This window comes from Dendrobates tinctorius, unplaced genomic scaffold, assembly GCF_039654945.1.
Source record: "Dendrobates tinctorius isolate UK_male_01 unplaced genomic scaffold, ASM3965494v1 ptg000250l, whole genome shotgun sequence".
Classification (NCBI taxonomy): domain Eukaryota; kingdom Metazoa; phylum Chordata; class Amphibia; order Anura; family Dendrobatidae; genus Dendrobates; species Dendrobates tinctorius.
Window position 1 is genome coordinate 61685682 of NW_027361917.1, and position 21442 is coordinate 61707123.

Consider the following 21442-nt stretch of genomic DNA (forward strand, 5'->3'; position numbering starts at 1 on the left):
TAGCCTTGGTGATAATCTCATCTGCGCACTTGTCAGTTTAGTGAATGGAATAGCAGTAAGAATATTTTTTTGCCCCTATCTGTAAACAAGCATTTAATCCATGGTACAGTGAATACACAGAGGGCTGTAGAACAGGCAAGGCTAGGTGGCATCTAAAGTATATCTACCCACATGGGGAATCTACTAAGTAATGTCAGCCAACTGTTTATAGCAGTTTATTTATTCAATTGATGGTGGCCTTATTGGCTCAGGAGCTAGCAAATACGAGTCTTTGTTCAAAACCAGCTGCCTTAAAAGGAGGAAATTGCAAATTTACAGGTTTTGCAAGAAGGCTGTCACTGATGTGTCAGAGGGTGCAGAGCGTTGCACTACATCTGTCACGGATGTGTCAGAGAGTGCAGACTGTTGCACTGCATCTGTCATGGATGTGTCAGAGGGTGCAGACCGTTGCACTGCATCTGTCTGCAGAAGGTCTCAGTTGTTAGCTTTGCAGACTAGTGGACACCTCTCCTGATGCTAATGACCACACCTGGACCTGGGTGTTTAGAAAGCCCAACTTCCTGTTAGGAGTTGCGGGTGATATTTCCTCATTTCCTATGTGCATTTCTCTGTTGAGGCTTGGAGCTGTAGCAGTCTGCTAGCATCCTCTTGGAGTTTGGAGGGTGTCGGCGTTTCTCTCAGTCTACTCTAGCCAAGTGTCCCCCTTGTTTCATTTATCCTTCCTGTCTTTAGTCTTAGTGGGACTAGCACTCATCCTGTCCTTAGGGCTCATCGCCAGGGTCACACAGGGATTAGGTATCCTGCTCGGTGATAGGTGCGTAACCTATATAGGGACAGTAGATCTCTGTAGGGGTTGCATTAACGGTTGAACCTTAGCTTTTAAAGGGTTCCATGAGACCCTTCTGCAGAAGTGGCTTCCTCGACGTCCGAAACACCTGGTGAAACTTGTATGGTCTTGTATGGGGACGTTAGTCACGTCTCATGGTCAAGCCATGAGTCACAGTGGTCAAGGAGTCAGAATGAAGTCCAAGGTCAGGCAACAGATCAAGCATACAGAACTCAAGGCACAGGGAGTACAAACCTCACTTGTTGAATGTACGTCTGGCAGTGGTCTGGGAGAAGCTGCTCAATTAAGTAGGCAAGGCAATCACCCGAGATAGTGAACACTTGGAGACAGACGACGCCTCCCAGTCACGGATTGGCTAGTTGAGCTGCCAATCAACTCACTGACAGCTCAGCACACCCCTAAACTAGATTGGATGGCCATGCTGTCAAAGTACTGACAGTTTCAGCACGCCCCTGTATCAGATTGAAAAGTCGAGGTGTCAGTAACTGCAACCCAGACACCCTGAGGGGTGGAACCGTGACATTAATGATAGGGAGTGTGCCCACTTAAGTTCATTACCCAGTAGATTCTTAGGCTATGTACCCACGTATGCAGAAAAAAACGGACTCCTTCCCAGGCAAAACGCGTTTTTTGCGCGATTTTTCAAAGTTTTTTTTGCACGTTTTTTACAGGAGCATCCACATGCTCATAGAATATAGTTGGAAATGCGTTTTTTTCCGCAAAATTAATGAACATGCTGCATTTTTTCTGCAATGCGTTTTTTTGCGGAAAAAACGCATTGTGCACAAAAATTGCGGAATTCATTAAAAAGAATGGGATGCTTCTTGTATGCGTTTTTGAAGCGTTTTTGCCGGGAAAAACGCTTAAAAACGCGAAAAAAAACGCTTACGTGGGTACACAACCTTACAGGTGGACGACAGTGCAAGACAATGTTTGTTAACAAGGTAAAAAAAAAATCTCATCAATCATTTTCAAATTCTAAGATATAGTTTTTCTGTTCATGGTTAGGCAATCAAAAACGTGATGTTTCGGTCAGAATTTATGACCTCTCTCAATCATCAAAATTGCAAAAGCTGAGCAGAAAGTAGAATAGAAGCGCATTGAGAGGTGATTAGACCGATCTGCTTGTACAAATTTTTAGTTTTTTTTTTCTTTTTACAAAAGGTATGCGTTTCTGCAAAATTCCAAGACGCCACGACAAAATTTTAATAAGACATAACTGTAAATGGTTGGGGGGGCATTTTCACAATGAGCTAGACTTCTAATGTTATTGGGGCGGTAGGTGGGGAAGGTGGATTTATGATGACTTTTTTTTTTTATATATTTTTTTTTTACACTAAAGTTCTTTGTCAAATGTCCACCAAATCATCTGCATCTGTTAATGTTGGTGAGTTCAAGCGTTCTCAGCAGTTAGTGCGATCAATTTGGGCAGAGGCGTTGAGCTTAGGTGTGGTCGATGCAACATAAATAAAGACAATCAAACAATGTCATCAGGAGCAGTAGCAGAGTTTCAGCGCATAAACCACCATGGTTACTTACCGGTAGCCGGTTTTTCTGGAACCCATGACAGCACACCTGAGAGAGGGATCCGCCCCGCCTGGACAGGCACCTCTCCCCCGCTTCAGTTGGTTACAGAGCATTGAGAGGATTTCCCGGTTAGTCACATGTTTATCCAACACCACATCACACAAACGCACCCTACTAACGTGCACACCCATACGGTGAAAAGGGGGGGGGGGATATACGGGTGCTGTAATGGGTTCCGGAAAAACTGGCTACAGGAAAGTAACCATGGTGGTTTTCCCTTCACCCATGACAGCACACCCGAGAGATTGTTGGAGATTCGAAACACCTTAGGGAGGGACCACCGCTTGCAGCACCCTTCTACCAAAAGGTTAAGTCAGCAGAGGAGGATAGATTTAATCTATAGTGCTTAAAGAAGGTTGACGGTGAGGCCCAGGTAGCGGCCTTACAGATTTGCTCAATTGATACCTCTGCATTTTCAGTCCAGGAGGTCGCCACGGATCTGGTGGAATGAGCCTTGATGCCGTCAGGAATCGCAACGCCACTAGCTGAGTAGGCTACACTAATGGCCTCCCTGATCCATCTGGCAATAGTCCCTTTTGATACTCCATAGCCCTTTCTGGAACCCTGGAAAGCTACAAATAGGGACTGGGACCTCCTCCACTGCCTAGTCACTGATATATACTCTAACAGGGCCCTTTTAACATCCAGTTTGTGAACTTCTCCTCCCCTGGGTTTTTTGGATTCTCACAGAAGGAGGGGAGGACAATCTCCTGGCTACGGTGGAAATCTGATACCACTTTAGGTAGGTAAGCTGGGTCTGTTTTTAGGACGACCCTGTCCTGGTACACCTGGGTATAAGGTGGATTCACTGAGAGGGCCTGCAAGTCACTTACTCTACGGGCCGATGTAAGGGCCACTAAAATAATGGTCTTTAGGGTAAGATATTTTACCGGCAGTTGCTGAATTGGTTCAAACGGCTCTATCGTAAGGGCTTCTAACACCAGGTTTAAATCCCACGGGGCTATTTTTGGTAATGGGATTGGTCTGGACCTATGGCAGGATTTAATGAATCTAGCTAACCATCTGTTTGCCGCTATGTTGCAGTTATACAGCGCGCCCAGAGCGGACAACTGCACTTTAAGGGTATATACCGCTAGACCTAGCTGTAATCCTGCCTGTAAGAATTCCAAGATGGCCTTAATCGGGGGTTTTTGGTCTAACGGCTTTCCCAGGAACTGTAGAAACTTATTCCATGTCCTACCATATACGTTAGTTGTTACTAGCTTCCTACTTTTCAACAGCGTAGCCACCAACCCCGGAGAAAAACCTCTATCCCTTAAAAGTGACCTTTCAAATTCCACGCCGTCAGATGGAATCCCTTGACTTGCATGTGGAATATTGGACCCTGAGCTAGCAGGTCTGGGATCTCTGGTAGTACCCATGGATCCAAGAGGGACATCATTTGCAGTAGCGAGAACCAGGGCCTTTTCGGCCAGAACGGGGCTATTAAGATCACTCTGGCCTGATCTTCTCTTATTTTCCTCACAACTGTCCTTTAGATCAACAATGGCCATAAAACAATTGTGGTGTAGTAGATTTATGGCCAAAGTTACCGACTCCATTTTGAAGGTCTGGTTTTCTATCCACTGATTGAGGCTTCTGAGGTTTATAATTGTTCTGGATGACTGGTCCGTTTTTTTTTATCAGGAAGAGAGGTGAGTAGAAGCCCATTCTCTCCTGTCCGCTTGGGACTTCGGTCAGAACGTGTTTGTCTAGCAGACTTAAGATTTCTAACTCCAGGGCCAATTGTTCCTCTATCCTCTTCCTGACGGGGGTCACCACAAATGATGCTCTCGACCGCTGAAAAAACGGGATTTTGAGGCCTTTTCTTATAATGTTTAAGATCCAGGCATTGGAAGAGATACCTTCCCCGACCTGGGAAAAGAGCATCAGTCTCCCCCCTACCGGGATGTCGGCGTCATTGTGGGGATTTTTTTGCGGATGAGGTGGCTCCTCCGAACATGAATCCAGACTCCTTCTTCCTTTTGTCCTCCCATCTTTTCCTATCCCCTGGAGGACGGCCCCTGTTGAATTTCCCTCTCCGAAAGTACGGCCTTCTTTGATCTCCTGGAAATCTGTGGAAGCCCTTCTTTCTATCACTTGCTTTTTCCAGGATGTCAGCTAAATTTTTTCCAAATAAAAATTGTCCATCACACGGAAGAGATCACAGCTTAGCTTTAGATTGTATGTCTCCTGGACAACCTTTAAGCCATAATGCGAGCTTTGTGGCGTTTGATAACCCTGCTGCTCTCGCCGTCAGTCTCATGGAATCGGCGGAAGTGTCGGCCAAAAAAGCTGCTGCTCCGTGTAGAATATACATATCCGCCAGAATTTTTTCCCTCGAGACCTTTGAAGCGAATTTCTCTTCCAGCTGCTGTAGCCAAATCATTAAGGATCGTGCTGTGCAGGTGCCGGCTATTGCCGATTTTAGTCCTCCTGCCGCTGCTTCCCATGTATGTCTTAGCTAGGAATCCGCTTTTTTATCCAGTGGGTCTCTCAGCACACCTGAGTCTTCCAGGGGCATGGCCGATTTTTTGGATGACCTAGACACTGCTGCGTCAATCTTTGGGACTTTGTCCCATATTTCCGCATCTTTATGCTCAAAGGGGTATCTCCTTTTAGAGGAGGAGGGAAGTGCTCCTAATCTTTCAGGCTTCTTCCATTCTCTTTCAATGAGTGCCTGGACTTTCTCATTGACGGGAAAGGTGCGCTTCCTTCTTTCCTGTTGACCCCCGAACATGATGTCTTCTAGAGACTTAGTCGTTTTTTCCTCCTGTAGGCCCATGGTTACCCTAAAGGCTTTGAGGAGAGCATCCGTATCCTCTACCGGAAAACACGGCTTGCCACCCGTGTTACTATCCAAGGAGGACAGCCGAGGAGGAGTCTGATGAAGAACTAGGAGAATGTTTCCTCCTCTTTTTCTTTAACAACACTTTAAGTGAGCCTTCCACCTCGGAGCTGATGACTGATCTGAGGTTAGTTGCAAAGCTCGGCGCCTCCTCCACCATGGTTCGCTGGATACAGCTGGCGCAAAGGTCCTTCTGCCAATCTCTCGCTAGGGGGCTCCTACATATGGCACAATCCCTATTATTTCTCTTGCTCCCTGCTTTTTTGGCCTTTTCCTAAGGAAAATAATACACAAGAAGGATCCTATTAACATCATTCTAACATTCACGGAGATCACTCACCATCCATAAAGTTGGGTACCGGACTCGGAGGCTGTGGTGGAGCACGTGACCTGTGCTCTCTGGACATCGAGGAATCTCCCAACCTGTGGCTCGGGCGACTGCTGCTTTTGCCACTCGAACGGCTGCCATGCTTGCGAGCAGAGGTTTGTGATGGGGGCAGAGACGGTGGAGACGGTGATCGTTCCTGCTCTGACCCCATGGTTTTACCTGGCCACCCTGCCGTCCTTCCTCCTTTAAATAGGTCCGTCCCGGTGAGCGTCTCTCCTCTCTCCCCGCCCCCTGCGACCGTCGGCCGCCGCAATTCTTCTTAATGCGGTCGGCGTCGCACCAGGCGCCATCTTGCTGTCACATCTATGACGTCAGCCGGCGCGTCTCTCAGGATGCCCCGCGCCGCTGACGTCAGATGCGGGAAACCGCCCCCGGCTCTCCCTACCATGTCGTGAGGGAGAAGGTTCGGGCGCGCGCGAGGGGAGGGAGGCACGGAGGAGTGCCCCGAACGACAGAGGCCGCCTGACCGCACCCGCACGAACCTGGAGCCTGCAGGAGGATCCCGGGGACTGCGCATCCAGGAGACCGACGGCCGGCGCTGCAGGTAAGCCGACCTGCTCTTCCCACACCGGGACGGCCCTGGGTTCTTTCATTAATGACAGGCACCGCCACTGTCAGACTGGGATTCCCTTCCTAGGACAGGAACCCAACTGAAGCGGGGGATTAACCAATTATTACCAAGAATGGATACATCTATGGTCAGCTTTAATAATCATATTTTCATAACGTCAAAGCTTTATGGCAGAACCCAGAATCTTTACGCTTTTGTATTACAGACCCATAAACATTCCATGTGATGCAATTTGGTGCCCCCAAAATATATGCTCTATAATTTTTCTTACAGACTTCTTTGTAACCCATAAAGAAAAAGTTGCAAATTAGAGACAGACATAGGTACTCTACAGTCCCCTATAATTTCATGGTCGTAATATTGCTGATGCATGCATTCTGGAGAGTCGCCTGCTAGCTCTCCATTAGTTTTCATACATTGCTTTTAACCATCCAACAAAAACAGAAGAGCTTCTTCATATTTAAGAAATGTATTGTTGAAACTTCCAACAGTTAAAGACTTGTGACAAAAATTAACTAAAAGGTTTGCCATAGGCAAGATTAGTGGGCATAGATACTTACTTTGTGCATTTCGTTAGAGAGACTAGAGAAATTAAAATTGTACTGTAGTTGCTGATCCTTCAGTGAACATCCGGAAATACTTTCTTCATCCGGGCACCCTAATGGAGTGTCCCATTCAAAAATATAATTGCATTCAGAAATCTCAACAAACTTTGGTGTACCCTGTGATAGAATCATATGATAAAAAAAAGATATCATGATGCTGAAAGAAAACATAACATAAAAATGTAAGCTGTATTATACACGTCAAACTTACCAGATCCGTGCTTGGGTTGCAATGAAAAATAATCGTGGTAGAATAGTATTTCTCTGGCACAGAACCACATACTGTCCGGCTGTCCATTGTAAGTGAAACAGTTTGTGTAGTTAAATTAAACTGTGGAGCGCTCGTTGACTGGCCAATGTCCTTTTATTGGTATGAAAAAAAAAAAATATATATATTAAGATCTATTTGGTCAGAGTGTAAACAAATTAATATAAGAACATATTTTCTATCTTCTTATTTTATTCTAATTGGCTAGTAAAGGGTTTGTCCAGGCAAGATTACTGGTAATTATTGTTGAAATGCCTCAAAGCACTATTCAAGTACCGTATTAATACTCCCCAACTTACTGTCCCAGCACTCAATCAGACATCTTGGTCTGTTCTACCTAGTCAGGTCCTCGACATAACCTAAATGGCCAGAAATGCCCACTCAGCCAATTACTGGCTGCAGTGGTGACTTGACACAACCCGTGATGGGTGATGAGCACAGCTCTGATTATTTCAGGTGCGACCAAGATTGGACCAGAAAGAACAGACCAGTATGGCCAGAGTGAGAGCCAAAGCAGGACCTGGGAGTGTCCAGTAAATATGAAAATTGTAGTATATGAATCATTACATGATACCAAACAAGGCACAATTAATACCATTTACTATGTAATATGAATCCTTATTATGCCTTGATGGCAAGGCAATTTAAAAAAAAAAAATCACTCTTGCTTTTTAAGCCATAACTTTCTTTGTGTGTTCAGTAGGTCAACATAGATGTACAAGAGCTTTTTTGTATGGGATGTGTTTTTTCTTAATAAAGGAATCATTTTTGGCTAGATCTAGTGTATTGAGCAACATTTGTTTTAGTTTTTTCTACAAGCGATCACAAAACGGTGTTGATTTTGGCTAAGCCTGCTGTAATTTTTACACTCAGATGCCAAAATCAATTGGGGCTACAGCATCTAAGAGGCTAAACATCCTAGATCACAGTTATCTGGTTCTTAGCCAATGGAGCAGAGTAACAGCTGTAATTTATAGCTCATACTTAATGCCAATGAAATTGGCTCTGCTACTCAGACTGGGCCATCACAGCGCCATACATCTATGGTCCATGACTTTAACCACCATCTGATGTCAGTGCCGTAAATAGAAGGCAAATAACGATGAAGGGTTAAAAACGAGTAACAATTACGTTATATGGGATTTTTAGGAGCAATGACCGACAAGCTTTGCTCTTTGAATACTGTATAGAACCAACCACGTAACACAAATGCCATATGAGTTGTCATTAAGACTCCTGTCATACATCAGGCTCAGAATACTGCTGGGAGAAAACAAACAGCCACTCCTTATGGTTTTTTCATAAACATGTCGACCATGACAAATATTGGAAGCAGTGTTACATGTCTATTAAAAGTCTCTCTTTTGTACATGCTTAAGCTAGTTGATGAAAGTCACAAATGATGGCATGCCTTCATTAATTCAGAATGCCTAAATAGTGTATTTGAAATAACACTTTGAAACCAAATGTCCCCCTTTAAGGCAAGTATATTTAAAGCATGTGCACTTCACTTACATCACATCCTTCGCCGGGTGACGATCTGCATACTGATGACCCAGGTGGACAACAAGGAGCATGACCTAATGGCTGGCAAATATTGATGTAGAAATCCGAATAGTTATTTTCCTTTGAGCTTATTAGGACTTCATAATATCCGACGTGCTTGGTCAAAGGGCTCAGATCAATGAGTGATGTGCCATTTCTGACAGAACATTTAATCTGAAATATATATATATAAAAAAAAAATTCTATGGATGGCAAGAAAAGTAAACTTTTTTTTTCAAGCAGAGATCCTGAAAACCATATGGAATAGAAACATAATATTGAAAAATTCAGTCATTTTTTTATTATGCAATTAATACCCTTTAATTAATTAGACTGTAGAATCCCTTTTCTAGGATATTATTATTATAGCGCCATTTACTCCATGGCGCTTTACATGTGATGGGGGGTGATATAACATCCCCCTCAACTTTGCCAGCATACATACCTCTTTTTCACAGGCTAGAGGTGTGCGCCAAGAGAAGCGCCATGTACAAGTGTCACGGCTAAAAGATGTCAGGGAAGGGAGACTGCTGGCAGCCGTATCCACGCCACATACAAAGGTAAAGATGCTACTGTGCCGGCTACTGAAGCGCCCGTCACAAGACTGCCCATTGAAGTACGTTAGTTGCAGCATCTGGTCCACATAAGTGATTTGGCTTTGTGACATGCCTGCATTTATGGGTTTTCCATCTTCTGATACACAAACACCTGTCCAGGAGGCAAAACCATTAGTTGTGTTCACACTTCATTTCTTAACAATCAACATCTTTACAGGGCAATCTCTCAGCACAGATGTGAAATATGGCTCCACTGATCTAGCATGCACCAAAAGAATAACTTTTTTACAACTAATTTTAGTGAACAGTATATAAAGAAAAAAAAAAAGTTGTTCCAGCTCCAGAGTAAATTTCAAAAATCCTTTATTTAGTAAATGCTAAGGCAGCATGGCCCTAGGCTTGTAGCAACAAGAGAAAAAGCGACGCGTTTCAACTACAATCGTGGTCCTTATCTGAGCTCAGAATTTCAATCTGGAGCTGGCACATCTCTTTTTTTTTTTATACGTCAGACGAGTGATCAGGACGGAGGCCCGTGCTCCCGGAGGATCCAAGCTGGGGAGCTGACCTATTCCCACTTCATTAGTGAACAATATACCCATTTTATTTCAATGGGCTTCCTAAAGGCATTATACGCCACTATAAAAAAGATCTCTTAACTAATGGTATCTAGTAGATGATACTGTAACTAGTGATCTGGGGAAAAAATAGCCAAGAAAAAAAGGCATACTTACGGGATGCAGCAGACCCCCCGTGATAAAAAAAAAAAAAAAAGGGGGGCCAGCACAGGTGCAAAATACTGATGAAACAACCACTCACACAAAGCAGTCGTGGAGGAGGTGGCTGCATAGAATTATAAATGTACATGGATAAAGCTTATATTGGGCACCAGTCATACAGATACTTCTGGTGCACAGTGTCTGGCTCACAGGATATTAGTAACGCCCATAGTATTTGCTCAGGGGGGCTGCCAAGCACTATATAAGGGCACCCCACAGGGACAGACACCCTCATTTACAAGGCAAACCTTGATGGGTCTGACTTCATCATGTATAAAAATGGAGAAATGTGCAATAAAAGATGAAAAAAATAAAAACAATACATGAAGTATCAGTCGATATTTTGACCAAAATACGTAACCCATCGTCTTCCCAGCCCCTACTGGTGACTTATGTTTGGAACAGATAACATCTACAGAAACGCTCCTCGACCTAAGTGGCCACAACTAGCCAACATCTTGACTCCTCTCTTGCCTAATTGCGGTGGAGTGGGGTTTTGTGTATAGCTGAGGAAGTCTACATTATATACATTACGTTCTTAGATTAGACTGTTTACTCACCGACTCCGGGTAGACATGGACTATTGGTAACACTACTGCAAATATTTAACCAAATTGATGTTCTCACAGCTGTAATAAGATAACCATTTTTGCTTGACAACGGAGACAGATCAAACTCAAAACCTGGAAAAGAACAATCATATGAACTAGCGCAGGTCTAGATCATTTAACATAATCAATACTTTGCTCCTAGAACATTTTTTCTTTACCATTTATATCTACAACTGTAGATCCATTGGTTATTACTAACAGGGAATGCAGAAAAACACCTCAATGTATACATTACGGATCAAGGGTAAAGCTAGATAAATGTTAACCATACAAAACATTTCTATCAGAATTTGAAGGCACAGTCCCTAAGATCGGGAAAAAACAACCCACTTAACTCCTCACTACCTGTTGCAGGGTTCTTGACTCGACACTCATCATGCTTCGTTACGGTCAATGGACATGCATACGCAGTGTCCCAAAAGAAAGTGAAGTCACAGTCTTGTACGTTAGACACCAACAACGGTCCTGACACCTAAAGAAAAAAGGGAAAATTAATCACCGATATATATTCAGGATGAAGTCATGTTTGGTGATGGGGGTGAGAAATATCTCATCTGCAAATAACTTACCCCTTTGTTCTCGTCACATCTAAATCTAACTGTAGTTGTCCTATTTCTCATACCATTCGGGCAATAATCTCCATTTTTATACTGAATCTCAGCTACTCCGTTGTTCCATCTTGGACTGGATGCAAGTTGTCCCAGACTTATTGCCTTCTTACCATCCAATAAACAGGCAGCAGAACCATTGGGGCATGTAGCTGGCCCTTTAAACAAAATCATCAAGCTAAGTATCATTCACAAAAACATTACACGCGTCTATAAAGTTTATAGGTATGAAAAGGAATTTGTCGAACAGTTAAAAAGGGTTTTCCCACCCTGAAACAATTTTCTCGAATAACTGCAACCTTCCTAAAAAGAAACAAGCATGAAGGCCTAATGTAATGTAAGTTGGACCATTCACTTCGGACACCTTGGTCACAAACATCGGGGCACCTCAGGGGTGTGTTTTGTCCAGGTTACGGTTTTCTCTCTAAACGAATGATTGCATCTCTTCAGCAGACTCAGTAAAAATCTTGAAATTTGCCGATGATATGACACTGATTGGTCTCATCAGGGGAAATGCTGAAGACTTGTATCGGAGAGGTGAAAAGAATATGTGACTGGTGTAAAGCCAATAATCTTGTACTCAACACTAAAAAAACTGCTGAGATGGTTGTGGATTTTAGGAAAGATCAACATGAGATACTTTCAATCTACATCCATGACAAAGTGGTTCTTAGGGTCACAGAGACCATATTCCTTGGTGTTCTCTCTCATGATCTTAAATGGGGAAAAAACGTGGATGCTGTTATAAGAAAAGCACAACAGAGGATGTTCTTCCCGCGTCAGCTGAAAAGATATGGTTTGTCTAAGAATCTGCTGATCTTATTCTTTAATGCTGTCATCAGATCTGTGATTTGTTCCTCTCTGATAGTCTGGTATGGGGGAGCCACTGCGCAAGACAAACTCCGCTTACAAAGGACTTTCAGAACAGCAGAGAGAATTATAGGTTCCCCCCTGCCTAAAATCCAGGATCTTTATGATAAGAGTATTCGATCCCACGCATTGAAAATTTCATCCGATCCCTCTCACCCGGGACACTCCTCATTCCAACTACTCCCTTCAGGACGTCGCTTCAGAGTCCCTAAATGCAGCACCAACCGCCATATGAACAGCTTCTATCCACTCTCTGTTCAACAATTAAATCGTCATGTGTAGACTATATACTGTATCTGTCTTGTTAGATGTTACTTGTTGTATCTGTTGTTATATATTATGTTGCCTCTTTGCCACAAAGAATTCCTTGTATATATGTAATATGTACTTGGCGATAATAAATTTGATTTGATTGGTATTGTGACCATAGAGGCTCTGATTTTTTCTTTCAGCTTAGATCTTGAAATGGGCGGTTGAGAACAATATGTCACACGACCCTTATTCCATAGAAATAAAGTACCGTACATTACCCACTTTACTCCGCCTTACAGTCCCTCACAGTGTGGAGCGCAGCAGTAAAAGCATCTTGGCAGGCGGCCACAGAGGACTTCTGCAGAGAGCCGCACTTCCCCTAGGAAAGAGGCCAGTAAGGCCCGACATTGCAGAACAGTGATCATGTCCTACTGCACAAAATGTTTGGCAGCAATATCATAGAATTATCTAGGAATTGCAGCATTCCCATTGAAGTACAATCGCAGTACTTTACTGCAAAATTATGGAAAAATACTGAGTTTGGACAAATTACTGAAAAATAAAAGGAAAACTGACTAATATTGCAGTGATTTTAAAATTAGCAATCTCCAGTTTTGTAATTCTGTGATTCAAACGAAGGCAGCTCTTCATAATATATACGGTACTCCTCCAATAAGGAAACTTAGCCCAGCAGACATGGAATCTTCTTTATTCAGTCAAGTATAAAAGAAAAGGACAAATGGTAAGACTTCCGTACTAAGCTTGGCTATAGCATCTATGCGTTTCAGGTGCCGTAGCACCCTAATAATAAAAACATGGGAAGTATGGTGGATATGTAAATTGAATGCCAGGGTGCCCTTAGGGCTCAATCACAGAAGGCCATTATGCTGCGTGCCCCTTTTGAGGCCCGCATCCATGTGAGCTCCCATTATAAAATATGTATGTTATGATATATGAATGACATTATCAGAACAACAGATTCACATACCGCTCTTTTCACATTGTGGCTGCGTTACCATAGTGTTCCATTACATTATAACAATTTCTTCCAACTTTTCTTCTTTATGTGTTATTGCATTTAATTGGGTACCTTGGCTATCACAGCATCTATATTGACATTACATACAAAGCCTGTTTTATTATACATACTTTTCCAGTTAGATTGCATTGCGGCAATATGCTACACAGGCTCTATTCTATGGTGTTCGATTCATCTGAATTGAGCATATAGTAATGTTATAGTAGTTGTATTCTCTATATCCTGTATTTTTCACATTGTGTTTTTTTTATTATGTGTTATGTATATTTGTTTTAAATTGTTCTTGCTAATTATGTGACCAATGTGCATACCAGAATGGAAAGCCATTTATAAATGCACTGGTCACTGAAACTAAGCATCATAATTAAAAGCGCCTGAAACATGTAGATGCTATAGCCAACGTTAACATGGAAGTACCATTTGTCGACTGTTTTGTACTTACCTTAATTAAGAAGTTTGCATGTCCGGCGGTCTGGAGTTTCATTCTTTGTTCATGTTACCGCTCTGTGGCAGAGATACCTCCGTGCTCCGGACTGCATAAGAATATTTTCACGGTGAGCTGCACCCCCTATCCTATTTTACTCCTGCTACACTGCTCTAATGCAGTGAAGAGTAAAGGAATGGTGACGCTCTGCAGCGGGACAAGGGGTTATGCATTCCACTGTCCATTTTCAAAGGATTGCGGTCGTTAAGCGTAATGGATTGGTAAAACTTTGCTGAGGCTCCACTGAACATGTACACCCACAATCATTGTGCAAGCTGTTAAGCAACATAGTACAGGAGGGCAGACGAAGCGTGGCTAAAGGCAGACGAAGCGTGGCTAAAGGCAGATGAAGCATGGCTAAGGGCAGACAAAGTGTGGTTGAAGGCAGACAAAGCGTGCTAAAGGCACAGGGTTATACTGCTCATTCAAGTCATTAACCAGCCCAGGAAGAGCTATCTGAGCGTGGTATTGCTCATGACCATCCTCTGGGAGCCCTAAAAGCTCAATGTGCAACAAGCCGACACTGAAACTCCCCTAGCCACAGAAAGTAACTCACAGTCCGGGTAAGATTAGAAGAATTGCAGGAATGAATACTTTTGAACACTATCTACATTGGAAATATTTATTATACATAGAAAGTCTTACCAATTTCTGGCACTAGGGGTCTGCATACATTAATGCGGAATTTGGCATTTGAATCAGTTAGAGAATCCACTTCCCAGTTTTTTTCATAATGTGACAGTGGAGACAGATCATATGAACTTCCGAACGCGTCCCTAAAAATATGTACAACAAATAAAACATTGCAACTAATTCCTTTTCTCCAATAGGAGAGGGAAATTTACAAAAACCTATAGAAAGCCATACAATTCACCTTTAAATAAAAATATAAAGTTCCCAGTCTTAGTATTTATCTTATTATTTACTCATCTTACTGTAGAACTGCGCTATAGCTATAACCTGCCCCTATTAGTGACGCCTAACAATTAAATGCAGGACCTAATGTCGACATTATGTACGAATAAGGACAATAGGAAGTGATATGTCAGGGTACATCAAACAATATGTATTAAAAACTTAGTGAAGGTATTGAAATAGGATTGTACCAAAGTATAACCATGGAAAATAATTGTGGCTCAGCACTACCTAACTATAAGCCTACGGACAAAATAGAGTGCACAATTATAAGAAAAATATTTTATTAAATAGAAAAAAATAGTTATCCACAGGACACAGCACAAATCGAGGCTAGTATATGGTACATATACAAAGCCACAAATAAAAGGGGACAATCAATCATGAGTAGTACAGACTGAAGATATAGATCAAGTACCGTATATATCCCCAAAAGTGGACAATAAAAATATATATAGTAAGTAGTGTATTTATACATATGTTATTGAAGTAGATGTCAAAATGCAGGATATAGGTATTCAAGTGTAAGTAAGGTGAACTACATAAACATATTTGCCAACATGCAGCAATAAAGTAATATATATGTACATCGAGGTGGTGTGGTGCCAAAGCCAGACGCGTGTTTTAATGGTGTGCTTCATGTGGGGGTCATCAGATTCACATTTTATCTGTGTCTTTTATCACATTTTTTTCTATGTAATAAAGTTATATTTTTAATTCAGTTGGCTCTATGTTGAATATTTTTGTAAGTAGGCTTACCACATAAGAATAGAAGAAAATTACACCTTTAGTAAATATACAAAATAGCATAGCGAAAAATCATGCCCTACGAGATCCTTAGGTTTATGATGCCTCCTTTTTAAAGTAAAATTTTTCACCAATATTCCACACATCTGGGTTAATAAACTTTTTTGATTCCATATTAAAAAGTAAAAAAAAATAAAAATAAACTACTAGCATGGATTTCTGAAGAGTGTTTTGCTACAGCTTTTTTAAGGTTACACCCAATATACATTAACCCCTTCACGACATCCTCCGCAGTACCCAATACCGGGTAGGTGATGGTTGTGTATGACAGCCAGAACCTGCCGCTAACAGCAGTGCTCCGCCCACAATTGTTAAGCTGTTAATTGCTATTCTCAATCTGACAGCGGCATTTAACATGCGTGTGCGTCATTCTCTCCGCCCATCAGTGTGTCCGTGATGTGAGTGCGGGTCACCAATGGGTTGGCATAACAGCCGGGGGTCAGTTAATGAACCCATGCCTGACATTACAGAGCTCATTTGAAACCCTGACTGTGGCTGAGCTTCAAAGGAGACGGTGATTTCTGCTATATGCAGTGGTGCTGTGGCATCGCTGTATATAACACAAGCGATTGGACAATCGCATTCTCAAGTTTTCTTAAGGGCCTAACAATAACAATGATGAGAAAAGATAAATGCTTTAAAAAGAGATGAGGAAAAAAAAACAAAATCACTCCCCTTTTTCCATCACTGAAAATAAAATTATTAAAAACAATCTGTAAACATCGTAAAAGGTTAAAAAACAACAACTCAAGAATGCCAAAATTACGTTTTTGGTTTTTTTTGGTTGCCGAAATTCCACAAATAAAGGCTGTAACAAGTAAAAAACAGCAATATGTAAGCCATCACACAGCTGCTCCATTGGCTGCAAAATAAAAATGTTTTGAGTCTTGGAAAATGGAGACAACCCCAAAAAATTATTTTTGCAAACTTAGGATTTTTTTATTCTCTCAACTCTAAAATAATTAAAATAAAAAAAATGGGCCTTTTGGTATCGCTGTAATCATACTGATGAGCAGAATCATATTACACGATCATTATTACCACAAAATGTACACCACAAAAACAATTTCCAAAAGCAGAGTGTCAGAATTGCATTTTGTTTACAATTTCGCCGCACTTGGAATACGTTTCCTGTTTTCTAGTATACTATGCGGTAAAATGAAAGGTGTCATTCAAAAGGACAACTCCTCTTGTAAAAAAACAAGCCCTCCTATGTTAATGTGCACAGAAAAATAAAAGTTAGGACTCCTTGGAGAAAACGGAAACACAAAGATGGAAATTTGGCGCAACGTGAAGGGGTTAAATCGAGCAGTGTGCTTATGTAGCGTCGAGGGCTGAGCTGAGGCGATGATTTGGTGGTGCTGATGCTGATGTTAGTGAAGATAGGCGGCAAAGGTGTGCTGTACTCACAGGAATGGGTGGTGACTCACTTCTTGACGTCGGCAGGCACGAAACAGAGACTAGAGTAGTACTCAACAAGTTCCACTTTTATTAGCCGCCCTTGTGACGACCAGCACAATGCAGGACAGGAGTATCACACTGTTCTCTCTTGTACACAGGCCCGAGTACCTTCACTTATTGTCACCATCGTGGTGTGCTTCGTGGCTCTTCCCACTGTGGCTGCCATAGGCCAATCCACCATGTCGTTTCACCCGACAAAGTCCACCAAACACTAGGCACTCACAGGTCATCCCTGTCTGTGACCAAAGTCCTTTAGGGTCACCCCCTGTCACCGTCTCCACTGTCCAAACTCTCTAAGGGCTTTTCCCAGTACAACAGACCCTCCTTCCTTGTGAGCTCCCGAGGCTGACTGAAGCTTCTAGAAGCTTACCTCAGTATTTGTACTGTCAGCCTGGATAGCCCCGCCCACTGTTACCTGACAGTCACCTTTGCCCAATCAGAGTCACCTTGACCTTTGGCAGTTACATAACCACTGTCGTTGGTGCTCTCCACTGACCTCTAATGGTCAGACTGCCACATGACACCCTCTTTTCCTATCTCTCTGTCTCTTATTACAGACAGAGCTGCCCACCAGCTCAACCTCCCCACACTTAAAATCACAAACGAGGTGAGTGTTAACTCAATTAACATATTGATGGAAAACTATTTATGGTAGATTCTTGATTTCTCATTGACCAGGTTTTGGCAGCATATCTACAAGCTGTGCACATTTTCTACCGAGTTTGGTTTTAATTATCATTATTAGTTATTGGCATTTTCGCTATCAAAAATTAGAGAAACTATCAGCCGTTAGATCAATTCCTCTGCAGCCAGTTTTTGTTGTTCCTCCCCTTCCTCCAAGAGCCATAACCTTATCCTTCTGCCAACATAGCTGTATAAACGCTTGTTTCTTGCAGGACGAGATGACGTTTTTAATAATGCCATTCAAATTAACATTCAATGAAAGGTGTTTAAAAAAAAAAAAAAAGTGCGGTGAAATTGTGGAGAACAAATACAATTCCATCATGATTTTTTGAGATGTAACTTTACAAATTATGTTCTCTGAAAAAAAAAATTACACTGAGGTGAATTGAGGCCATACCAAACTTGTACAGATTTTATTTCCATTTAGGTTCAGAAAAAAACAGGTTTGTAAAAAAAAAAAAAGCAGATTTTTGTGTACTCACCGTAAAATCTCTTTCTCTTAGCCTCTAATTGGGGGACACAGAACCATGGGTGTTATGCTGCTGTCCACTAGGAGGCGACACTATGCATAATCTGAAAAAGATTAACTATGGCTCCTCCTCTGCAGTATACACCCATGGACGGCGTCAGCTTTCTCCAGTTTTGTGCAAAAGCATTAGGAGGAACATAACAGAAACAACATAACCATGCCTGTAAGAAGGCCACTATGTACGAGCTGAAAGAACAATATGAGAACTTAACCATAACAACGGCCCATAAGGGCAACAGGGTGGGAGCTGTGTCCCCCAATTAGAGGCTAAGAGAAAGAGATTTTGTGCCGAAGCCTGGTGCCGAATGGCCCAGGAGGCCCCTACCGCCCTCGTAGAGTGTGCCGTGATACCGGCCGGAAGAGGAGAATTGTTAAGGCGGTAAGCCTCTTGTATGGTGGACTTGATCCACCTGGCAAGGGTAGGTTTGGAAGCCGGCAGACCCTTGCGAACGCCTTCCGGAAGAAGGAAAAGCGAATCAGACTTCCGGAAGGGTGCAGTCCTGGACACGTATATACGCAATGCCCTAACGAGGTCAAGCGTATGCAGAGCCTTCTCCACTCTATGAACCGGAACCGGGCAAAGGGATGGCAGTGAAATTTCCTCATTGAGGTGGAAGTTGGACACAACCTTCGGAAGGAAGGATGGGACTGTACGGACAACCACCTTGTCCTGGTGAAAAACCAGGAAGGGCCGTCTGCAGGAGAGTGCTGACAGTTCCGACACCCTGCGTAGCGAAGTGATTGCCACCAGAAATACCACCTTCTGTGATAGAATGCGGAGTGGGACATACTTAAGAGGTTCGAAAGGTGGTCCTTGCAATGCTGTCAGAACCAAGTTGAGGTCCCACGTTTCCAGTGGATGTCTGTAGGGAGGAACCAATTGGGAAACTCCCTGGAGAAAAGTCCTTACTTGCGGCTTGTTAGCAATGCGCTTCTGAAAAAGCACAGAGTGCCGACACCTGGCTCTTGAGCGAACCCAGGGATAGCCTGGCGTCCAGACCCGATTGGAGAAAAAAAACAAGTACTTTCGGGAGGGAATAAGGGAGTGGAATCTGTCCGAGAGATTCGCACCAGGTGAAGAAAGTTCTCCAGGTACGGTAATAAATCTTGGCGGAGGCTGGCTTCCGTGCCCTGATCATGGTCTTAATGACGTCCTGTGAGAACCCTGCTTGGGTTAGAACACAGGTCTCAAAGGCCACGCCGTCAAATTGAGAGCCCCTGAGTTCTAGTGGTAGAACGGGCCTTGTGACAGAAGATCGGGACGGTCGGGGAGACGCCAGGGAGCGTCTGCTGTAAGTTGTACAATGTCGGCGTACCATGTACGTCTGAGCCAGTCTGGCGCGATCAGGATGGTTGGAACTCCCTCTTGTTTGATCTTCCTCACGACTCTGGAGATCAAAGGGAGGGGTGGAAAAATGTACAGAAGCTGGACCTGGGTCCAGTCCTGAACCAGGGCATCTGCTCCGAGCGAACGCAGATCGCGTGTCCTGGCCATGAAGTTGGAAATCTTGGCATTGAGATGGGATGCCATTAGGTCCACGTCAGGGGTCCCCCAGCAACGGCAGATCTGGTGAAAAATTTCGGGATGGAGACACCACTCCCCCGAGTCCATTCCTTGTCTGCTGAGGAAGTCGGCTTCCCAGTTGTCCACACCCGGAATGTGGACCGCAGAGAGTACCGACCTCGTGTCTTCCGCCCAGTGGAGGATATGTGCCACTTTCCTCATCGCCTGGGTACTGCGGGTTCCGCCTTGGTGATTCACATATGCCACCGCCGTGGCATTGTCCAACTGTATTCTGATATGAGAGGCTGCCAGCAAGTGATGAAAGGCTCTCAGTGCCAGGAAGATGGCCCGAATCTCCAGAACGTTGATGGGCATGGTCGCTTCCAGTGTTGACCACTTGCCTTGTGCCCTGTGATGTAGGTGCACCGCACCCCAACCTGTCAGGCTTGCGTCAGTGGTCAGAACCTTCCATTGACCTGAGAGAAAGGATTTTCCCCTTGCAAGCGAGGTTGGCTTGCGCCACCAGTGCAGTGACCTCCTGATTTTCGACGATAGCCGGAACTCCCTGTCGAAGGAGAAAGGATTCCTGTCCCAGGACTTGATGATGGCTAGTTAAAGGGGTCTGAGGTGAAACTGGGCAAATGGTACCGCCTCCATTGCTGCTGCCATCCTGTCGAGGAATCTCATGGCAAACCGGAGAGATCGGGGGGAATTGCGGAGGAGTATGCGAACTCCGAGACGGAGAGGCAGTGCCTTTCCCTGGGAAGGAGCGCCAGACCCCTGGGAGGTGTCGAATAGCATCCCCAGGAATGTCAGAGACTGACTCGGAGTAGTCAATGACTTTTGCAAGTTGACAAACCAGCCCAGGCGACTCAGAGTGTTGATTGTGATTGAGACACTGACCTCGCAGTCCTTGAAGGTGGGAGCCTTGATAAGAAGGTCGTCCAGGTATGGAACGACTACTATGCCTCTGGAGTGTAGAACGTACATGGTGCCTGCCATGATTTTTGTAAACGTCCTGGGAGCCGTGGCGAGTCTGAACGGGAGAGCCACCAACTGGTAGTGATCCTGGTCGATAGCAAACCTGAGAAGTCTCTGATGGGCGGGAGCAATCGGTATGTGCAGGTATGCTTCCTGTATGTCTATGGAGGCGAGAAATTCTCCCTGCTCCATGGATGCAATGATGGACCGAAGGGACTCCATGCGGAAATGACGAAGCCGTACATATTTGCTGAGTTGTTTCAGGTCCAGAATGGGCCGTACGCTGCCTCCTTTTTTGGGGACTACAAATAGATTGGAGTAGAACCCTCGGAAGCGCTCGTTTGCGGGAATTGGTACTATGACTCCTGCTCGACGGAGCGAGGAAACCGCGTGGCGGAAGGCACAAGCCTTGTCTGGCGGCTTTGGGGGAACAGAGAGGAAGAACCGGTTCGGTGGGCTGGAAGTGAACTCTATCTTGTATCCGGAAGACACTATTTCCCTGACCCACCTGTCTTCTGTAACAGGCAGCCAGACTTGGTGAAAGAGTAAAAGTCATCCGACGCCCTACGGGTGTGGTGTCTTCCGGAGTTCGTGAGTCATGATGAGGAGAAAGTCTGAGGTTTTCTTCCTTTGGGCTTTGCCTGGCCTACTTTCGGCTGCCAGGTCCTGTCCGGCCTCTGCGCCGCCTGTGGGTTGACCCTGCGT

General features: G+C 43.8%; 1 protein-coding gene across 1 annotated transcript in view; it reads right to left on the bottom strand.

Annotated features, from left to right (window-relative positions):
• IGF2R (insulin like growth factor 2 receptor) overlaps positions 1-21442 on the bottom strand; it is a 298648-nt gene that overhangs the window by 62508 nt on the left and 214698 nt on the right. The window contains exons 30-37 of the mRNA XM_073557714.1: positions 14502-14632; positions 11173-11369; positions 10949-11075; positions 10553-10675; positions 9105-9367; positions 8630-8833; positions 7058-7207; positions 6802-6963 (exon numbers count right to left, since the gene is read on the bottom strand). Coding sequence (XP_073413815.1) covers positions 6802-6963; positions 7058-7207; positions 8630-8833; positions 9105-9367; positions 10553-10675; positions 10949-11075; positions 11173-11369; positions 14502-14632 — 1357 coding nt within the window. The remainder of the gene's footprint in view (positions 1-6801; positions 6964-7057; positions 7208-8629; positions 8834-9104; positions 9368-10552; positions 10676-10948; positions 11076-11172; positions 11370-14501; positions 14633-21442) is intronic.